Source organism: Netta rufina, assembly GCF_964035555.1.
Source record: "Netta rufina genome assembly, chromosome: 2".
NCBI lineage: Eukaryota > Metazoa > Chordata > Aves > Anseriformes > Anatidae > Netta > Netta rufina.
The window spans coordinates 149,794,849-149,814,576 of record NC_140124.1 but is presented as its reverse complement, the minus strand read 5'-3'; the positions used below and the strand labels follow the sequence as shown (position 1 = coordinate 149,814,576).

Here is a 19,728-nt window from a genome sequence, read left to right as displayed (position 1 = left end):
TGGATGAAATACAAATAAATTACTATCAGTTCAAAACATAATCTAATGTAAATCATACTTACTTGTGAACCTGGGTCAGCACTTCATTTTAAAAGCAACGAGCCATTATATATTTTTTTTCTTTTTAATCTAACATTGTTTTGATTTGAATAGCATAAACCTGCAATCATCAAGGTGACTGTTTTGCCTAAGGAGATGGCTAATATCATTAAAAAGAACAGATGTGCTGTAATGTTAAACAACAGACATGTCATCATGGTTTGAGCCAGATCCAAGGTTGCCAGTGGCTGTGATTTTGTTGTAAGACTGTGGTACTGTTATCTGCTGTTGGAGGCCTTTCCCAGCCCATGAAAAACAGTGCAGCACCCAACTCTTCTTCTAATAGTCTTTTCCCTGCATATAATATTTATTCATTCATTCATAAATTCGAGCATAATATTCTGGACATAAGGCATATACTTCTGTTGGGTATAAGGTAGATAACTTATACCTTATTCTGTGTATGTTAGATACCTTACATACTTGACTTCATATCAAAGAACACAGCTCTTCCTTTAAAGCACTGCTCAGTCTTATGGACAGAGCTGTAACTATGTTTTCTCTGGTGCTGCCAAGCTGGTGGCACATGGTAGAATCTCAAATCCTTTATGTATATATGTAAAAATCTGAAATCTGTTTGGTTAATGAGGCCTCTAGTCCTCCTAATGGCAAAACATATTTTGACCACATCACTTGAAAGTATCCTAAAAAGGCTCAGAAACAGAAGGGAAAAGAAAGATAGTAATATCCCATCCAAGAACTTTTATGTCGCAATTTTTAATTGAATCCCATATGTTTTGGAGACTGGGATTATCCTACGTTGTTTTTAATGTTAAGGGTTGGCAGCCCTCCAGACCCACATAGCAAATTTGGAAACATAAAACAAACAGGACAAAACCCATAAACAAACTAGAGCAGCCTCTAGGGAAATAGGTCAACAGCAATAGCAAGACTTCCCTCAGAGAGGAAAACAAAGACTCACGGAGGAATTAAGTGGGGTGCTCGGATGGAAATGGGCAGTCTGGTCATGTATGGCTGTGCTCGGTGCTTGACTGAAGGCTGTGCTCTGGGGCAGCCTCCCTCTATTGGACCTAATGTGGAGTTCAGCCCAGTGGCTGAAGTGTCCCCGTCCTGTCTACCTCCTCCAGAGGCTCTGCAGCATCTCCATCGCTTTCCTGCCCCCACAGCAACACAAGTCTTAAACTGGAAATAGTATGGACCATTTCCATGTGGCAGGGAAGAATTTTGATTAAAGGGTCTGGAACTACTAGTCCATGTCCTGGCACAACCATATCCCCTCGTCCCCTCTCCTACATGCAGCATCCATCCTTCCACATCACTTTTCCACCCAAACTCTTTGTCCTTCAAATCATATCTGCCCCTTACTCCCCACTAAAAAAAAAAAAAAAAAAAAAAAAAAAGTTTGCTGCATGCATTTGACATGGAAATTTTCAGCCTGAGCGGTTAAACTGAAGTTATAGCTGAAAACAGGGTCTTCTAGAGGGAAGTGTCAGACAGCCAGGACAGGCAGTGCTCACTGCCATGCACACACAGCAGCTGAGCGAGTGCTGCCACTTTTAGTTACACACTGAGAGTTTCCCCAGTCAGCTAAACGAAGCTCTCACGACGTAGCACTTTTCACAAGGTGCTATTCTCAGCGGGTTTCTAATGGGTCTGTTTACTCTAATGAAACTCACAATATCAAATACAGTAATCAAATACCATAGGATAAATTGCTGTCCCTGAAGAATTAATTAATAAACGTGGCTTTAAACTGTTTGAATAAGTGACTTTGTCAGTCCCACAGCTTTGGCCAATTTTATTTATTTGTGCCATCTTTTCTCCTCATCTAGGTAGGTTTCTGGTCGTGACAGATGAGACATGAGATCTTCAGCTTCCAGGCTTTCAAGTTTTTCTTCAAGAGATTCATTATGGAATCGGTAAGGAAGAAGGAAGACATAAGTATAAGTAACCAGATTTGAAGTGTAAAAAGCAGACCAAAAAATGTGGAAAATAGGCCCCAAAGAAATTGGTTTTATCAATTTCAATACCTGCCAGTTTTTTGCTTTTGTTTTATTTGCTAAATGCCACTTTGGATGTTACCAGAAAGTGTTTTTCAGAAAATATCTTACCTATTGATCCTTAAAGGATCAAAAAATCGAACAAATCAGTAAATCCTTAGAAAACACTGACTGCCTTCGCAAGTACTGGAGCAAACGATAATATTTATTATGTATTTTGCTTTGCTTTCATAGATTTCAAAGTTGGATGCGGAGGGGAGGGTATAAAAATGACACTCTGTAACTCCTTTCAAGTGTCCAGATCTGGTAACTGATGTTGTTTTAACTTTGCAAACAACCCATCTCTGAGATCAGCCTGCAAAATCTATGGCAGGATTTGTGCGGGGGCTTGAAAGAGGAGAGACTCTCTTCTTCTTGTGATGCAAAACGCTGAATAGCACACAGTTGTCTAAATATGCTTTTGTTTATTCAGTCTCTGGATGGTGAGTGCTCTTGTTTTAAAGCTTTTACTGTATTTCATTGAACCACTAAAATGGCATTTGGATTGCCTGACTTGAACCCCCTACAACAACAACATTTGCAGTGGAGGCTTTAGTTTGCTTTGTACCTGGTGCTCTGGATGCAGCTCTCCTGGCACAGGTCACTGCTCCCCGCTTGGGGATGGCAGCAGTGTGGGTCTTTCATCTTCTCTTCGTCCCTGGGGGAAAGGTTGGCCATACTGCACTCCAGCCCAGCCAAGAAGGGTGAATCACTGCTGCTGATCTTCTGAAAACTGAATAAATCTTCCTTTGGTGTATTTGCTTTGTCACACAAAGCATATGCATATATTTTTTTTTCCTTTTTAAGCCCATAATGCCTAAATAAGCAAGAGTCCAGAAGTCAAACAATCATCTTTTGAAAAGTATGAAGCTATTAAGCTTGATATTTCCACTTGATTTTGAAACAGGACTTACTTTTTTGAGTCATACTGCTCCTAGATTTTCTTGCAGGAATAAAACAAAGTACAACCACAAACAAGCAAATAAGTAGTGGTAAAATCATTGAAATTAATGAAACCTGGTTTCCTGAGGATTTTTTTCTTGACTGCAGCTCCCAGGAAGCTGCAAACCATTAGTGAGACTTTTCTCATGACTGAGACATTCACAGGATCCTCTTCCTATACTCGTTCTCTTGATAAAGAGCAAGATGAGGGCAAAGCTTTTCTATCCATGGAGACAATAAATATTTTTTCTCTCCACTCACATTTATCTTCCCACAAAACTTGTCAGAAAAGAATTTTGAAACCCTTCCTGCTCCCTTTTTGAATTTTATGGTATTGGCAATGCATTAAAAAAACTCATTAGGGGCAGGATGGATGGGCTGATGACCATGCTCCACTGAAGTCAATGGAAAACCAGTTAACTTAGGAAGCAGCAAGCTCTTTTTTAGTGACCTAAAATGGGTAAAAGTAGAAGCAAATAAGTAGACAGAGAGAGGGGATGCTATGATGGAATTCCAGACTAAAATTTTGAGGTTCTTTATTTTGTTTAGCATCAATGGGACTAGGTCCATGTGGCAAGACCAGCTTCCAAAAGTTTCCAGACACTTGTCTGCTGTTCTGGATTTTAAGGGAACCCCACAAAGATGACATTCAAACGTATGCTTTAATAGACAAATGTCCAGACCCTAATTTTAAAACTGAGCCATTTTTGCTTGATGACAATCCTTTGAGCATTAAACAAACTATGTTCAGTCAACACTATAAGCCAGCCTTTGAACTTCAGCTCAGTAGGTCCATACATGTGCACATTTGCAAATGACTTCGATGCATCTGATTAGCACAGCAGAAGTTCAGCCCCCACCACCCTCCCCCCAAAAAAAATTAAACTCTCTATTTCCTTTATGTTTTCACATCATGAACAACTAGTAGAAGCAGTCCTTTTATTTGCCTGCCAATCCTTTTTGTCTGTCCAATAAAATGTTGATGAAATTGTTTGGCCTGAGAGCTCTTCTCATTCTTCAGCTGTTTTTTAAAACTCATGCAATAAAATCTACAATAAAAATACTCAGTCCTGCTATAGCACTGCTCAGCTGGAGAGCCTAGTGTGCTTTCACCCAGAAAAATACATGCAATTGTCTGCATTCCACAGATAGAGAAATGATGCACACAGTGATCAAATGCCATGTCACAGCTGCGAGTGGCAGCTCAAGGACAAGATACCACCAGGTCTACAGAGCCTTTATTTAGTCCTCAAACTGCTTCCCAGGTTCATTTTGGCCTGAATCTCCAGTTTCACTGCAGGCAAGATTCATGCTGCCATCAGTATACATCTAGCAGCTTAGGTAGAACCAGAACTGTGCCTGGATAATGACACAGCTATATCATTTCCAGAGGGAAACAGAAAATATTGAAATGTTTGCAGTGCGGGTTGAGGCTTTTTTTCATTCTCTTTTTCTTTTGGAGAGCCTGCTATGCCAGCTGCCCTGCAACATGTTCATTTTTTTTGCAGTAACAGTCTTAGTCATTGCTATTTCCCATATTTAAAAAACGTATTCAGCTACTACTGATTCTTGCTTTTAACAGACTCATTTCTCTTGGTTTAATCACAGAGTTCCCCTTCATGCTACACTGGCTTAGTCTTGTGCTTTGCAACCCCTACTCTCATGCTAACCAACATTTAACTCCTCCTGCTGCCTTCAAATGTGTCTGCTATGCCCTTCCCAAAAACCGTCCAAGCATTCGGTCATGGTCAGGATAACCGCGCACAGGCTTCCCCTGCAGGTTCTCACCCTCACTGGCACATGTTGGCAGGTCCTGCTGGGCCAGCAGCTCCCATAGGGCCAGCAGCCCAAGAGTGGTTGTCTCCATCAGCAAGGAGCAGGCTATCACTTGCACCACAGACAAGGGTTACATATGCCAGAGGCTCCTCTGACATTCTCAAGAGTTTGAGCTCTTTGAACTCTCCAAAACATGGTACTTATGTAAGAATATACTGCTGGGTTTTTATATTCTGTAGATGTTTTAAGGGCTGTGTTTGAATCTGATGCCTCCTAACACACACAGTACTATGCATCTGATGAACTAGAGTAAGGTTTCATAAATGAGCATCTCTAACAACAAAAAACCCTGCATGCAACAAAAATACTAAATTCAGCACACCTGCAACAAAAAGTGGGTATCCCTTCCATCATCAGCCTGCTTCCACTTGCTGCTGGCTGACATTTTGCTGTTTTTTCCCTTTGGAGGCTGCAGAGGTTCCAGAACTTCTTGTTGTGACTGTGAGCCCAGAATGCTGTTACGTGTTTGTCTGCATGGCTCTTGATCTTGCATGACAAAACCAAAACAACAAAGGCAAAACTGAATCAGCAAATTAGTTGGTTTAATCTTGCGTAACTCAATGCTATGCTCAGTTTTCAGTGCTGATATTTTCAGCTGGCCTTTGAGATAGCTGTTTGGGCTTACCTCTCATTCAGTTCAGCTCCTTGCACAGGACATTCAAGTAACATGCAAATGTTGATGCAAAAAAGATGCAAAATATATCATTCAGTTATATGTTTGGATTTTTCATTTGGCACATATAGTGTTAAAAACACAAATGTAACCAAAATGTCACATATAATGAGAACACAATGGGTTTTCTTTTTGCTATCATATTAATATTGAAAGAATGCAGAATGAACTTTTTGTTTAAGCCACCAGGGCTTATGCTAACATACTTTTAAATGAATACTGTAGTTTCTAAGACAGTTGCTTATCTTTTCTTACCTACTTTTGAATATCAAATGAAGACAAATGCTTGGAAATGCCAGTATTAAAATTGAAATCAGCTGATTCTTGTATTCAAAACAGTCACAGCAACAACAGTAATTGTTGATGCAGCTCATGTATTTCATGAGCCAAATTAAAGGACACTGTAGCTTAAAAATACAGAAATGCAATCAGCATGTTTGCTGGATCTGGAGTCTGCTTTTCTGCATGCACAGAAATTATTTAGATATGAATGGTTTTCCTTGACCGGAAAGTTACCTGACTATTCTGTCCCAATAATATAATAATTTTAAAGATTTGTTTGCAAATGTCAAATTCAACAGCCTTCTTTCTCAAGTAAAACCACTTGCAGTTTACCATGCAAGTTCCCTTCAAGCAAATTAGCACCAGTCACAATGTGTGATGTAGGCTTTGCTGTCTAAAATAGACTTTGCCTTTTCCTGTGAGTACATCATGCACTTATGTGATATTAAAAGTGCAAACATGCTGCAGGTTAAAAAATGCAGTTGCTACCCTTCATACAAGGTTCAGTTAGCCGATGGGACCGTTCTCTGAGAGGACGCTGTTCCTGGAGGTGAACCTTCTCCTGACTGAATGTTTCCAGCTGAAGTACCAAGGGGTGGTGTTACATGCCCTTACGTAAATGGGGTGGGCTTATTTTTTATAACAAAGCTATGGGAGTTCCATTAACAAAAAATGATTCCTGAGTTTTAATGCAGGAGATATTCCAAAGTGAGCTGCCAAACCCACCCTGCTAAGATTCTTGTTGATTTGAAGCTCCTTTTATCCCCTAAACCCAACACTCAACTCAAAGACGTGTTGAATCAGAAATATTTGTGCTTGCTCTAATACTTATGGCCATACATTTAAAAGAGCATTTCCAATTAATTTTGTCAAAAGTTATCTGAGAATAAACTTACAAAAATGTAACAACAGCAATTGGCGTACACGTTCTCTCAGGGAGGCTCAATCAAACTGACAAAATGCAAGTGGATAAGAATTGGCCTGAAGGCCTCACCCAGAGAGTGGTGGTCAATAGCTCTATGTCCAGGTGGAGGCCAGTGACAAGTGGTGTCCCTCATGGGTCTGTCCTGCTCTGGCCTTGTGAGAGCCCACTTGGAGTGCTGCGTCCAGGTCTGGGACCCCCAGCACAAGAAGGATGTGGAGCTGTTAGAACTAGTCCAGAGAAAGGTCATGAAGATGATCAGATGGCTGGAGCACCTCTCCTACGGAGACAGGCTGAGAGAGCTGGGGCTCTTAAGCCTGGAGAAAAGAAGGCTCTAGGGTGACCTTCTTGCAGCTTTTCAGTACTTAAAGGGGGCTCATAAAAAAGATGGAGAGCAACATTTTGCTCAGCCAGATAATGATAGGACAAGCGGGAACGGTTTTAAACTAAAAGAGGGGATATTTAGATTGGAGATTAGGAGGTAATTCTTCACTCAGAGGGCAGTGAGGCCCTGGCACAGGCTGCCCATAGACACTGTGGTTGCCCTATCCCTGGAGGTGCTCAAGGCCAGGCTGGGTGGGACTTTGGGCAACCCGGTCTGGTGGGAGATGTCCCTGTCCATAGCAGAGGGGTTGGAACTGGGTGATCTTTAAGGTCCCTTCCAACCCAAACTATTCTGTGATTCTATGAGACAATTCACTTGGGTGTTGGGACACCATGGTGGCCTTGGTCCACACAGTGCTTCCATAGAGGGAGTCAGGGGAGCTAAGAAGATGAGAAGTAATACTGACTGCTGTGTTTAGCTGAAATGCATGAATATAACACCAAAGCACAGATTTGTCCAGAATATCAGTGTAGTATAGTAATATAGCCTAAGGATATTTTCCTGATGGGTTTTAGCACTCTTCTACTTCTGTTGCTATTCTGATACTCTCTGTGCTCATGAAGATGCTAAGGAGCATAACAAGAACAACGACATAGTTTACTAACAAAGACATACGCATTGCAATGATCTGATGTTTTCATTTAACATTAATGCCTGATCTACACTAATTTTGTTAGCAGTAATAGCCAAGATGGGAAACTCACAAGTAAAGAAACGAATGTAGGCACCAAGTGGCATAATCTTTTTGGGAAAGAAAATAAAAAGAGCAGATTTGACATGTGAGATCCTGGCATGACTGTGTCCATACTGGGGAAGGAGAGCCATCCACATAGCAGCCATGCACACAGCAATTTCCTTCTTCTCACAGTCACGCTGGCAGGTTGCACATGATGCAGGTGGCAGCTTGTCTGAGCATGCTCGGCAGAGGTTTTGGCACCCAGCCAGGGACCCAGGTCAAGCTCGTTTCCCAAAACCTGGAGGCTGCCACACCTGAGGTGTGTTTGCCAGCTTGTTTTCCCTGCAGCAGGCAGCAGTGGCCTTGGGGTGGTCCTGGGGCTGCTCTCTGCATGATCACACCCAGCAGAGCCCTGCCACGCGCTGTAGCACGGCAGTGCTGAAGAGCTGACTTTGCATGGCTACACGACCAAAAATACATCCTGCTTGCTTTCAGGGGAGCCACAACCTCCTCTATCTAGTAGAAAGATAATCCTCCTGTTCTCTTTCACACCACTGTGTGGTTTCAGCAGTTAATGGGGCTGATGCCATGAGGAGCTGTGCAAGCGCAGTGTGGCTGCTCACCCCTGGCCCATATCCGTGGTGGTTGAAAGTTTGCAATGATAACAGTCATCATCACCTGATGACTACTGCTTGGCTCTTGTGAATGAGCTGTTGATCTCAATCTAAATACACGATGACTGGAGTACTATAAAATGAAAAATGCCACAGTTGCTACTCAGCTGATTGCAAAACACCTGCGTTAGTAATTTCTGCTGGTGTTGCTATGTTGTTCAGCCTCTCCCTAAGCAGTATTTGTGTGGTATCACAAATCCTGCAGAAATATTATCAACATGCTAACATGCACTTATAGCTGTAATTAACTCTCCTGTTGGCAGTCATGGTAAGAAAGGCCAAAGGAATCAAACGGATTTGCAAACTGAATCACTGGGTGGGATGGCAGAACAGCACAACTTCCTTGACTGTGATGTATCATCCAGCAAAAAGCTGTGTTTCCAGGGCTGCTTGCACCCTTCTTACCTGTGCTACCATGTCCGAGGATGGACACAGTGATGCCTTTCCCTTCAGGGAACTGAGAGGAGTGAGATAAGTGTGGCTGCTGCTGGCAAGCCTTGCATGATACAAGGCTGCAGCAGAGCCTGCCCCCGGAGCCCAGACGCAGACATCGTTAGAGCAGACGCCGTGAAATATAACTTTCACACTCTGCTGATTATTCTTTGGCATTTGTGAAGTGAAACAGTGATTTCAGTTAGTGACAATTTATAGAGAGGTGCATCTTACACATTTAGAAGTAAATCTCAGATGCTGATCGCATTCAAAACAGGAAACATGGTTAAATCTGAAATCCACCAAAAGATATCTGAAACAGTTATATAATTTGACTAGGTTAAATATAAGCACATTTTGATAGGCAAATTGTGTCATTTATTTTTTATTAACATGCTACTAATTAGTTAATCCTGCTTCTACTGAGTTTAAGCGGGGAGATAATCTAAGCCTAAAGAGGTCATGCCCATAGGGTTATTTTCTATACAAGCATTTATATGGGGAAATATCAACTGCTGCTTCAAAGCAGCAGAACAGAGCACCACATTCTTTATAAAGGAAAAAGCGAACAATTTCAGAACAGTTAAAAAAACAGACTACCGGGCAATTATCATTAGTGGCAACTTTTTCATCTCTAGGCCTTGTGCTTTTCTCCTTATTTCCTGGTATTCTTCTGTATTCTCTCTGCTTTTTATATATTTAATATTTTATGTCAGATGATCATTTTTTTTTGCCTGATGAGGAAACACATAAGCTGCCCAGCTATGCCTTCATTCCTGCCACTCTTTGCTGCTACAGTTCCCCTGCCCTGTCTCCTTTCCTCTTCAATGCTCTTCAGCTCCAAGGTTTAAATTTCTCTCAGTAGGATTAAAGAACCCATCCCTCCTGAAATCTGTACACACTCTACGGGCAAAAGTCTGCCTAGGAGAGCAAAGACCATCCAAAGACCGGTGCATAAGCCCAGTAGTATCAACCTGAGGAAGAACAAAGCAACACGTTGCAGTGGGAGCACTCAGCTCACCAAACCCGGATAAATGCTGTCATGGATTTACCCTCATGTGAAATCTGTCAGGGGAGGCCCAGGTCCCTGGCTGCAGTGGCCCTGGGCAGTGGGCCTGAGGCAAGGAGAGCTGTATGATAGGCCATGGCCCGCAGGGTGCCATGGGTCACCCAGGGTGACCACAGAGGCCCTGTTTGGCCCCAGGGACATATCCATCGGCTATCCAGTATCCAGACATGCTGGGCATGCTGGAATAGCTCTTTTTACTTCTTCTAACAACCCTTTCCTGGCCCAAACCCCCCAATCATTCTTTTCCACTCTCCTTTCCAGATTGCTCCTCATCTTGTCAACCATTTTTATCTCCTTGCTCTCTCTTCCTCCTCCACTGCTTTTACGAACACGATCCTCAATTGATTTTCTTCCTACCTACTCGGTTCGCTTTCTCAATCTTTTTTTTTTTTTTTTTCTGTTTTTCCACCCGCTCAATTTTTTTTTTCCAGTGCAACTCCCATGCACTTCTTTTCTTGGTGTCCTCCGCCCCTTGCCCACCCTACCTCTCATAGCCCTGTGACATCCCACGGCCACTGGTGCCATAGTAACCCCCAAAAGCAACCCCATGGCCATGCAGGGCTTCTGCTGTGCCACAGAAACCACAGCCAGGCCCACGTCTCTGGAGCATTGGTCATATTTTTGCTGGCAGAGCTGCTTGCAAATCCTGCTGGTGACATCATTTTTTATGGGTATAAACCAAGCAGGTATCTCCTTTTAATGCTTACTCAGGTGTTGCAGCCTCTTGTTGGTATTTTAAGCTGTTTCTGAGTGTTTTGTTAGAATTACATTGAAAACCATGTACCAGCCGAAGTGTGCTGTAGCACAGGAGCAGGTGCTGACGTACAGAATGCTAAAACCCTGGAATTGGACGTATCTGTATCATATTGCTCATTTTCAATTATTCAGATGTCAGGGCATTTACCAGTCCTGAATTTTCTGGCTTTTGTGGAGAGCATCCCAAATACAAAGAGAAGGAAAACACATACTCTGATTAAATAAATCAGGCTGAAATGGCAGATGACCATAATTACTCGAGTCTCCCGAGACCCAGCCTTCTTTATAAAGGCACATATGGGGCCCTGAATCTGAGCTTTAAGAAAAAAAAAAAAAAGAAAAAAAAAAAAAAAAGGAAAAATAAAACCTCCTTATCACTGTCCGTCCATTCCCAGAGTTCCATGATGCAGTAATAAAAAAAAAGGACATTTTAACAGTTTGACTTATGAAGAAATAGTGCTTTTGAAAGGGTGCGGGTTTGATGAGCAGCACAAAGGGAAGATACTGGGGGTGGGATGGGGGCTTCAGGCTGGTGCTGGTGCTGCTGCCACTGGGGTCGGAGCCATTGAGCCCCAGCCATCAAGTCAGTCAGAAGTGGGACTGGGAGAGAAGCTCGGTGCTGGAGGCTTCCAGAGTGGTGCTGAGCCAGAGCGGGGCCCTTAAAAAGTACCTGGCTGTAAGGAGGGGAAAAAATCAGCACAGGTTGCTTACAGCGATGACATTATCAGTAGTGCAGTTGCAGGACGATAGTTGGTATCTTCATGCTTTGTATCATAAAGCACCCAGAGTACAAGGGCTTATGATTGCCAATCGGGGCTTTAACTGCCTACGATGGACTGAGGGGAAAATAAAACAAAACAAAACCCGCTGTCACCCCTGGGATTTATCTCCACTGGTGCCGGGATGCAGGAACCAAGCCTAGTACCGGGCTGGGGAGCGGGATGTCACAGCCGGTCAGCCTCAGCAGTCCGACAGCAGTTGTTATTATTATTAATTAAGTCATTCATTATCGATCTTATTAATTAAAAATCATTAACGATCGCTCATATCAAGCCATTAATTTCCCTCTATTAGTTATATGGTTAATGTTTATCTTTTTACAGTTAGCATTTATTTGCCATTAATCCCCCCCCCATTAGTTACACAGTTCACATTTTCACACTATTTCCTTTCACTCTGAAACCCACCGCTCTCGCGCCTGCTCCCCCCCGACCCCCCCCCCCCCCCCCACACACACACACGCCGCCTTTTCGTTCAACGCCGACGTTAGCAACATCCCGATTTGAAATTTAAAAAACATTTTAATTTTAAACCAACCTCCCCCCCCCCTCCCCGACCTCCCCGCCCGGCAGGGGGCGAGGCGGGCGGGCGCGCCTGCGCCGAGCACTTCCTCCTTGGCCCACGTAACGGGTGCGGGCGGGCGCAGGGCAGCGCGTGCGGCTCCCCGGTGACTGTCAGCGGCGGCGGAGCCCCCCCTCCTCCTCTTGTCGCTAGCCCCCGTCGCCATACCCCTGCCCCTGTCCCTTCTTCTCCTCTTCTTCCTCCTCCTCCTCCTCCTCCCGCCCGAGCCCCAAGCTCAGCTCGGGGACAAGCGAGGGGCGGAGGGAGGGGGGAAAAGGGGCTGAGCGCGGCGGGTGTTGCTGCCCTCCCGCCTTCCTCCCCTCCCTCCTCCTCCTCCTCCCTTCTCCTCCTCCTCCTCCCGCTCCTCACAGGCGGCCCCGGCCCCGCAGGCAGCCGAGGGGAGCTGCTCCCCACCGGCGGGGCCTCGCCCCCCTTCGCCTCCTGCCCGGGAGGAGGAAGAGGAGGAGGAGGAGGAAGAAGAGGAGGAGGAGGAGGAGGGTGGTGTGGGGGGCGAGGAGGCTCAGCCTCTCCCTGCGACTCAGCCGCCTTGATGCTGCGGGGCTCTGCCGCCTCTTAACATCTTCCCTCTGCTTTTTTTTTTTTTTTTTTTTTCCCCCCGTTTACCCTCCTTTTTTCAACCCCCCCTCCCAAAAAAAAAAAAAACAAACTTGGCTCGGTGTGGCTCCCCAGGATCATGCCGGACCAGATCACCGTGTCGGAGTTCATCGCCGAGACCACCGAGGATTACAACTCCCCGACCACCTCCAGCTTCACCACCCGCTTGCAGAACTGCAGGAACACGGTCACGCTGCTGGAAGAGGTAACCGAGCCTCGCTGCTCTCCCCCCTCGTTTTATTTATTTATTTACTTGTTTAATGTTTTAGCTTCCCTAAGGAGCGTCAGGACGGGGCAGCGCTTGCAGCCCAAATCCACGGGAGCTGGAGGCATTGGTATGCACGTAGTCTCCTCTGCTCTTTGAGTCGTGGGACTTTGCGCTTGTGTGGAGCCAGTTGCAGAAAGCTTTCCTGCCCTCACATCCTCGAGACCAGCGCACGGAGCGGCTGCTGGAACTTGGGGGCCAGCATCGTACTTCTTCGGGCTCCTGGTGGCTGCTGCAGCAGGGGAAAAAAAAAAGTGTGGGTGTTGGGTGTTCTGGAGGTTGAGTTTGGTTTGGGAGCCTGAGACGTTTCCCCGTGTCGTTAGATCAAGGCAACGCAGAAATCCGACCGCAGAAACCTGGAGGGGGACTTTGAGGGCTGAGGTGGAGGATGGAGGGGTAAATATGGAGAGAGGAAAGCAAAGTAAGTGGTGGAAGGAGAGCAAAATAAGGCAGTAGAAGTGGCCAGATTGTCTCATCGTCTCAACCTTGAAGCCTCGGTGTTGTCTTTTTTTGCTTATTATTAGTGTCATTTAAATGTCCATCCTGCTTCAGGGAACGTATGTATTACATCAGGCAAAGTTAGAGAGCTGCTTTCTATGGGATATCAGGCTATTGCTTCCTATTTGAGGTTTCAATGAGATTTCTTAGGGACTAGGTCAGCAGCTAAGAGGAAATGTCTTCCAAAGGACTTTTTAAGTGTAGCTCATCTCTTACCCTGCACTCAGTTGAAGGTTTCTAGCCTAACGACACTGGAAGAAAACAGTTTTTTGCTGTTGCTTCATAAACCACAATGTGTTCTTGTTTTGGATTACGCTCTCAGTTTGACAAGTATCTGTCGATATTCGAGGAGCCAGTGCCTGTCTTGGAGATGGATTTCAGATTCTTTTTAGTTTTGCTGAATGTGTTGGTAGGAGCAAAGTATTTGGCATGCAAGGAAAGGATATCGATCATGGCGTTCTTCTGGTGGTCCTGGATATGGGAAATCGGATACCATAGGACTAAAATGGCTTAATATTGGCTTGGTAGAAAGTTTCCATGTTTAAATTTTTCCTAGTGCTGTTGTTTACAGAAACTGACTAGGTAATAGAATGACTGTGAGATTGCATTTAAAATCACTTATCTTATTTTTTAAAAATTACATAACTTTGACTAACTTCTGCAACTTTTTTTCCGTACCTGTAACTGTTTTTTTTTTTGTAACTAGGCCGTAATTGCTTTTGTAGACTTGTGAGAAATCAACCTGTTTTGTGTTTGACAGTATTGCTGCCCCCTGGTCTTAACTATGTGGAATAGGTACAGCCACTCTCTATTTGCTAGTACTGATGACAGCATTCATAGAGTTAAGCGTGTGTTCTCCCATCACTGGTGACTTTCAGGGTAAGAATACAGTAAAATGCTTTTATAATTTGGGAGATACACTCAGACTGTACTAATGTGGTAATGCCCTTCCAAATAGAACCAAATGAGGGCAGTTTAAATTTAGAAGATAAATATACAGCGTTTCTTTTTTTTTTTTTTTTTTGAACCATTTCTGTGGATTGTGTGTATTTTCAAAGTTTTAATGGTAGATTTGATAGTAAGAAATCAGAGCAGAAGAGAATACTGGGTGCTTCTAGTGCTTGCGTTATTTCATATGTTTCTTTTTTGCAACTATTTTGTGTGCTCTATTTAATGTCTGCTACTTAAATTGATTCTGGACTTGGGTTGTGTTTTTTTGATTATCTGTCAGTATAGGAAAGTTTTACTTAACGGGAAACGATACAGATATACGCTGCTGATAGGTACTGCAGAAGACCTGCAACTCTCCCAAATTCATCTGTATTAATTTGCATGAAGAAATGCAGATGGGCAGAATGTGGCGAGTGATGTGCTCCATTACAGTCTTTGGCTGTATGACTTTATTGTAGTTGTAGCTTGCATACACAGTTCTCCTGGTGCTACTTTAAAGCTGCGTTGGTTTCTGTACATCTGCTCACCCAAGGCTGTGATTCATATGGAACAGTGGATTGAAATTGAACGGTTGAAGTGGCTGTTATGTGGTTCTTATTACAGCTGCTATTGTCCGTGCATCGTGGATGACTGAAGAGCTCTTCAAGCAGCTCCTGAACTTCAATTCTGAGCCCACTATATTAAGGCAAACAGGATGATCCCATCCTTTCAGCTGTTTGATTTTTAACCTAATGTTGCATGTGGGTTGGAGCCTCAGTAGGCTTTTGCAGACAACGTCAAGCTCTGTGCTGTTAGGGCTCTGCAGCATGAAGTCTCTTAGCTTGAGTTAAAGTGAACATAATTTAAAACAAGCTGCACCTACCCCAGAGACTGTAAGGTCATTTTTGGATAAGCAAATTATTTTCTTTATTCTAAATGAGACAGAACTAAAACTCTTGTATGAACTGAAACACTAGGGAAATTAACCAGATTAACAGAAGTTGGATCTGTTTCCTGGCCTCTCAGTCTGAGGTAATTCTTGCTGTAGCTCAGACCAGTGATAAGAACTAAACCACCTTTTCATTAAGAATGTGACAAAAAAGAAATAGTTGTTTGCATGTTTGTGTATGTGCGTCTGTATCTAGTTCTGTGAAGGCACCACAGAATTGTGAATTTACTGTTCCTTAATCACAATTAGTAAGTTTTCTGAAATAATAAAGTAGATGATGGAATCACCTGCTGTTGTTTTCTTTTTTTTTTTCTCACTTGTTTTTCTTCCAGTAGAAGTACAGTTTATTCAGCTCTCTAGGTAGATAGATGCATATTCTCTCCTAGTTACGACTCTCTCCAGATATAATTCTTTTCAGATTAGACTTGGGATCCAGTTAGATGCAATTTTGGGACAATTTTCAGGTAAAGTATCAGCGCAGGCATTTTCACAAATTAAGACGCCTTAGAATTTTGGCAAGTTTTTGGAAAGCCCAACAAAATACAAAGGCAGACCTCAAAAAATCAGGAGCCCAGGAATGGTTTTCTGAACAGATTTCAGCATGACTTATTTTTAAATAGTAAAACTAAACTTTACTCAAATCTGTTGTAATATCCTCAGAGAAAAAAATAGTAAGTACATGGTAGTAGGTAGCAGATTGACTAGAAAGGTTTCACACTGTTTAAACTATTGAAACTTTTGAAAGTTTGCAAGTTGTTTTTTTTTTTTCTTCTAAAGAGACAAAACTCTTTTTGTCATCCAGTTGCACCAGAGCAACAACAACAAAAAGACCCTGTCAGCTTTGTAGCTGGGGTTAGGAATCTACTGCTTGAGTAATTACCAAAGAGCCACAAGAAATATTTTAATCATAACTTTTTATAAGTGTGAGTGTTATCTGTTGGCCATCAGTAAACACAGATTTTAAAGTTCATTCTTTCTAATGCTAAAATAATGAGTTCTTTTCAAACCCCAAGGGGAAGGAACAAAACCATATATTGTAGTCTAATTCAAGAGAAACTGAAATCTTTGCTCCTTTCCGTGTTGTTCTCTGTAGGATAGCATTGCATTTGTATGATGAAGACATTTTTTAAATTCATATTTCAGCATGAAAGTGGGAGAAGCTTTTATAATACCATTCCCATAAAGAGGTGGATTATCTAAATGGGTGGTTAATCACTTAGAAAACAATCAAACTGTGGAAATCCTAAGATGGTATAGACAGATCACTGATGCAGTGTCTTAAAATAATAGCCTCTGCTTTGTTCCAACCAAACATGTTTTTATATTTGCAGTTGTTCCATGCTTTGTTACTCAAATAGATTTTCTGAAGAGTGGATTTTAATCCCTGAGTTGATATTACTGCGTGAGCTAGTTTGGATTTTTAGGTAATGATGACATCTGTTCAGAGAATAAGTGCTGCACGTGTGGGATCTCCACGAGACTGTCTTGATTACCATTTCACTGTGCCCCAGCTCCAGCTGAAAGGACATCTTTACACATGAGGGATAACTCAGTTATCATGACCAGCCTGTTCTAAAGCAGATGTTTTGTAGGATTGTCATGACATACAGAGGTTAAGCTTAAATGCTGAAGTTCCCTTTAGGCAGGCTGGCTAGATAAGAAGTTGCAGTACCTGGATCATTTGGAAGCTGCTGGTATAACAAGGAAGAGCCACAGTTACTTCTGATGCTTGTTTTACTGCTGTGCTCCTGTGCTACTTGATCACCTTCAGTAATGTATCTTTCTTTTTTTTTTTTTTTTTTTGCTCTTCATTGAGAAGTTGGAAACTGAAAACACACTGTCTGAAAATTAGCTCTTGTCATACTCTTGTTAATAAATATTTAACTGGTGAGTGGAATACAAAATATGGCTGCAGATATGTTTAAAAAAATAACCCAATGTCTGTTGCTTATTTTGTTTTCCATTGTGCTGATCTGCTAGGGTTGGAAGATCTGTTGGTGTGGACTGGTCTTGTAACAGATGTATGCATGTTACATCAGTGAAATAATTGTGTTAGGCTGAGCCGGAGCCAAACAGCCAATTCTGTTGTTCACAGTGCCAGTTTGGTATAATATAACATAACTGGAAGGGAGAAGATTTCTCAGTGTGCTTCATCATCATGAACACTTACGTAAGGTTAGAGTTGGGAACATACTCTAATTTGCGTGCGGGTTTTTTTGTTTGGTTGGTTTTTAGTGTATAGCCTTTCTTTGTAGTTTCCCATGTGCAACTTTCCCTTCATACTTTAGTTTCTGTGAGATTTCCCTTAATCTAATGCGTGGGAAAACTTGTAGAACAAGGGTAAGGGAACTGGGTTTTTGCCTGATCACAATTTTCTTGAAACATGTAGCTGTAGTTAGCACTGAAACTGCTATATGGTCAGTTCATCTACTGTGATTTTATGCTTTTCTGAGCGAAGATCCTTTTTAAGCAGAGATACTCTATCAAGGGAGGCAGATGGAACCAGGCAAGAGAGCAGTAGCGTTTTGTTTCTAAGTCAGCTTTCTGTTTTAGTTGGCAGTCTGCAGAGATTTTGTTCATTAGCCTGTGCTGGTAAGATCTATTTTATGTCTGAAGTGAAAGATTGTTTCTACTATTTCTATCACTTAATTTCCATTGAAGGGTCACCTGTGTATAACTGCAACAGATAAATCATAACATCCTGCTTCTTTATTTTTTATAAAATAATGAAAAAAAGTCCTAGAGACTCCAGCAGCAGACCAAAACCCAGCTTTTCCAAACCTTGTAATGTTTTATATATGGCAGTTAGAAACAGTCTTGCACCACAGGGAGCTTTGTACTCAGGATCTGGTTCTTGTGTAACTGGTCACAAGCAATCTTCAGTTTTTGAAGAAGTATGCTTTCGGTGGCAGACCATCCTAGAAGAAACAGACTGTGGTGGTTTTACCGTGCTGGGCAGCTAAACCCCACAACCGCTCTCTCACTCCCCCTCCTTTAGATAAGGAGGGGGAGAAGTAAAGCAAAGAACAACTCACGGGTTGAGATAAGGATAATTTAATTAAAGGGAAATAATTATAATAATTAAATAAAGACTACCATGAACTAAACAATTTAACTAAGGGGAAAGAAAAGGGAAAGGGGAAAAAGGGAGGAAAACAAACAAACAAAATAAATGAAAGCTATATGGAAGTGCAGAGGAAAGAAATTACTCTCTACTTCCCACAAATGAGCGATGATTGACCACGTCCTTGAAGCAAGGCCTCAACGCACGCAGCCGGTGTTCGAGAGGAGGACCGACGTCTTCTCAACGAGAGCCCACCCCTCCCCTCTTCTTCCTGTTTCCACCTTTTATTGCTGAGTGTGACACCACATGGTATGGAATATCCCTTTGATTGGTTTAGGTCAGCTGCCCTAGTGATGTTTCTCTCCTTACTTTTTGCCCACCCCCTAGGAGGGTTAGAGAAAGGCCCAATGCTGTGCCACTGCTGCTCAGCAGTAGACACAACACTGGTGTGATAACACTGCTGTTCCAGCTACAAGTACAGAGTACGGCACTGTATGGGCTGCTGCCGGGAAAGTTAACATTCCAGCCAGACCCAGTACACAGACAAAAAAAAAAAATGTTTCTTGGCCAATAAATGAAGTTTAGCCTAATGATTGCTGTTCTTACACTGAATGGCAAATTGCACCAAAGAAGTAAAAATGAGTGCTCTATAATGTAAACAGAGGCCACAGTGTCTGCTCATGGGGAGTGACTCCTGATCATGATACTGAAGATGTGGTGAAGAAAGAGATGATATTGACAGCAACATCCCATATTTACAATAGCATGTCTCACAAAAATGTAGTTGAGGATGCTCTTACATTTAGATGCTACAGATCATTTTCATCTAGTGTGAAATCGTTTTTTACCCTTCATTTGATAGTAGTTGAAACAATTGATTACAATAAGCAGGCAATATCATTTTCCCTAATTTGATTGATGCGAGGGGAAAAAAAAAAAAAAAAATTTCACAGAATCACAGAATCTTTCTAAGTCACAGTCTCAGTCATGGCAGATTAATTAGCTTTGCCTTCTGAGATTTTGTATTCATTTTAGGCACACTTTCGAAAGTACTTATAACTTTGTGGTAGGTAGCTCACATGTTTTTTAGAGAAGTACTGCCTCTTTTTATTTTTTGAACTCCCAACAGGCGCCTTCATGTTTGCTCATCAGTTAGGAAGCTGTGAAGGTGATTTTTGGTGCCCTCTGCTCAGTATGCTGCTCAGATAAATCCCAACAGAGGGTGTAGCATGTAGTCATGGGAACTTGGGCTCTACATTGAGCCCTCACTGAGAAAAGAGCTACTTAAAGTTACGTGGCTTAAAGTTGGTTCTCGTATAC

The 19,728-nt window shown here is 42.6% G+C and overlaps 1 protein-coding gene across 3 annotated transcripts in view; it reads left to right on the top strand.

The window, feature by feature from the left end:
- The first annotated feature begins 1,897 nt into the window (after positions 1-1,897).
- The window catches only part of ASAP1 (ArfGAP with SH3 domain, ankyrin repeat and PH domain 1), a 125,176-nt gene continuing 107,345 nt past the window's right edge, over positions 1,898-19,728 (top strand). For all 3 annotated transcript variants that reach the window (XM_084282901.1, XM_084282900.1, XM_084282899.1), the window contains exons 1-2: positions 1,898-1,979; positions 12,778-12,907. In XM_084282901.1, the coding sequence (XP_084139027.1) occupies positions 1,921-1,979; positions 12,778-12,907 (189 nt within the window). In that variant the 5' untranslated portion in view covers positions 1,898-1,920. The remainder of the gene's footprint in view (positions 1,980-12,777; positions 12,908-19,728) is intronic.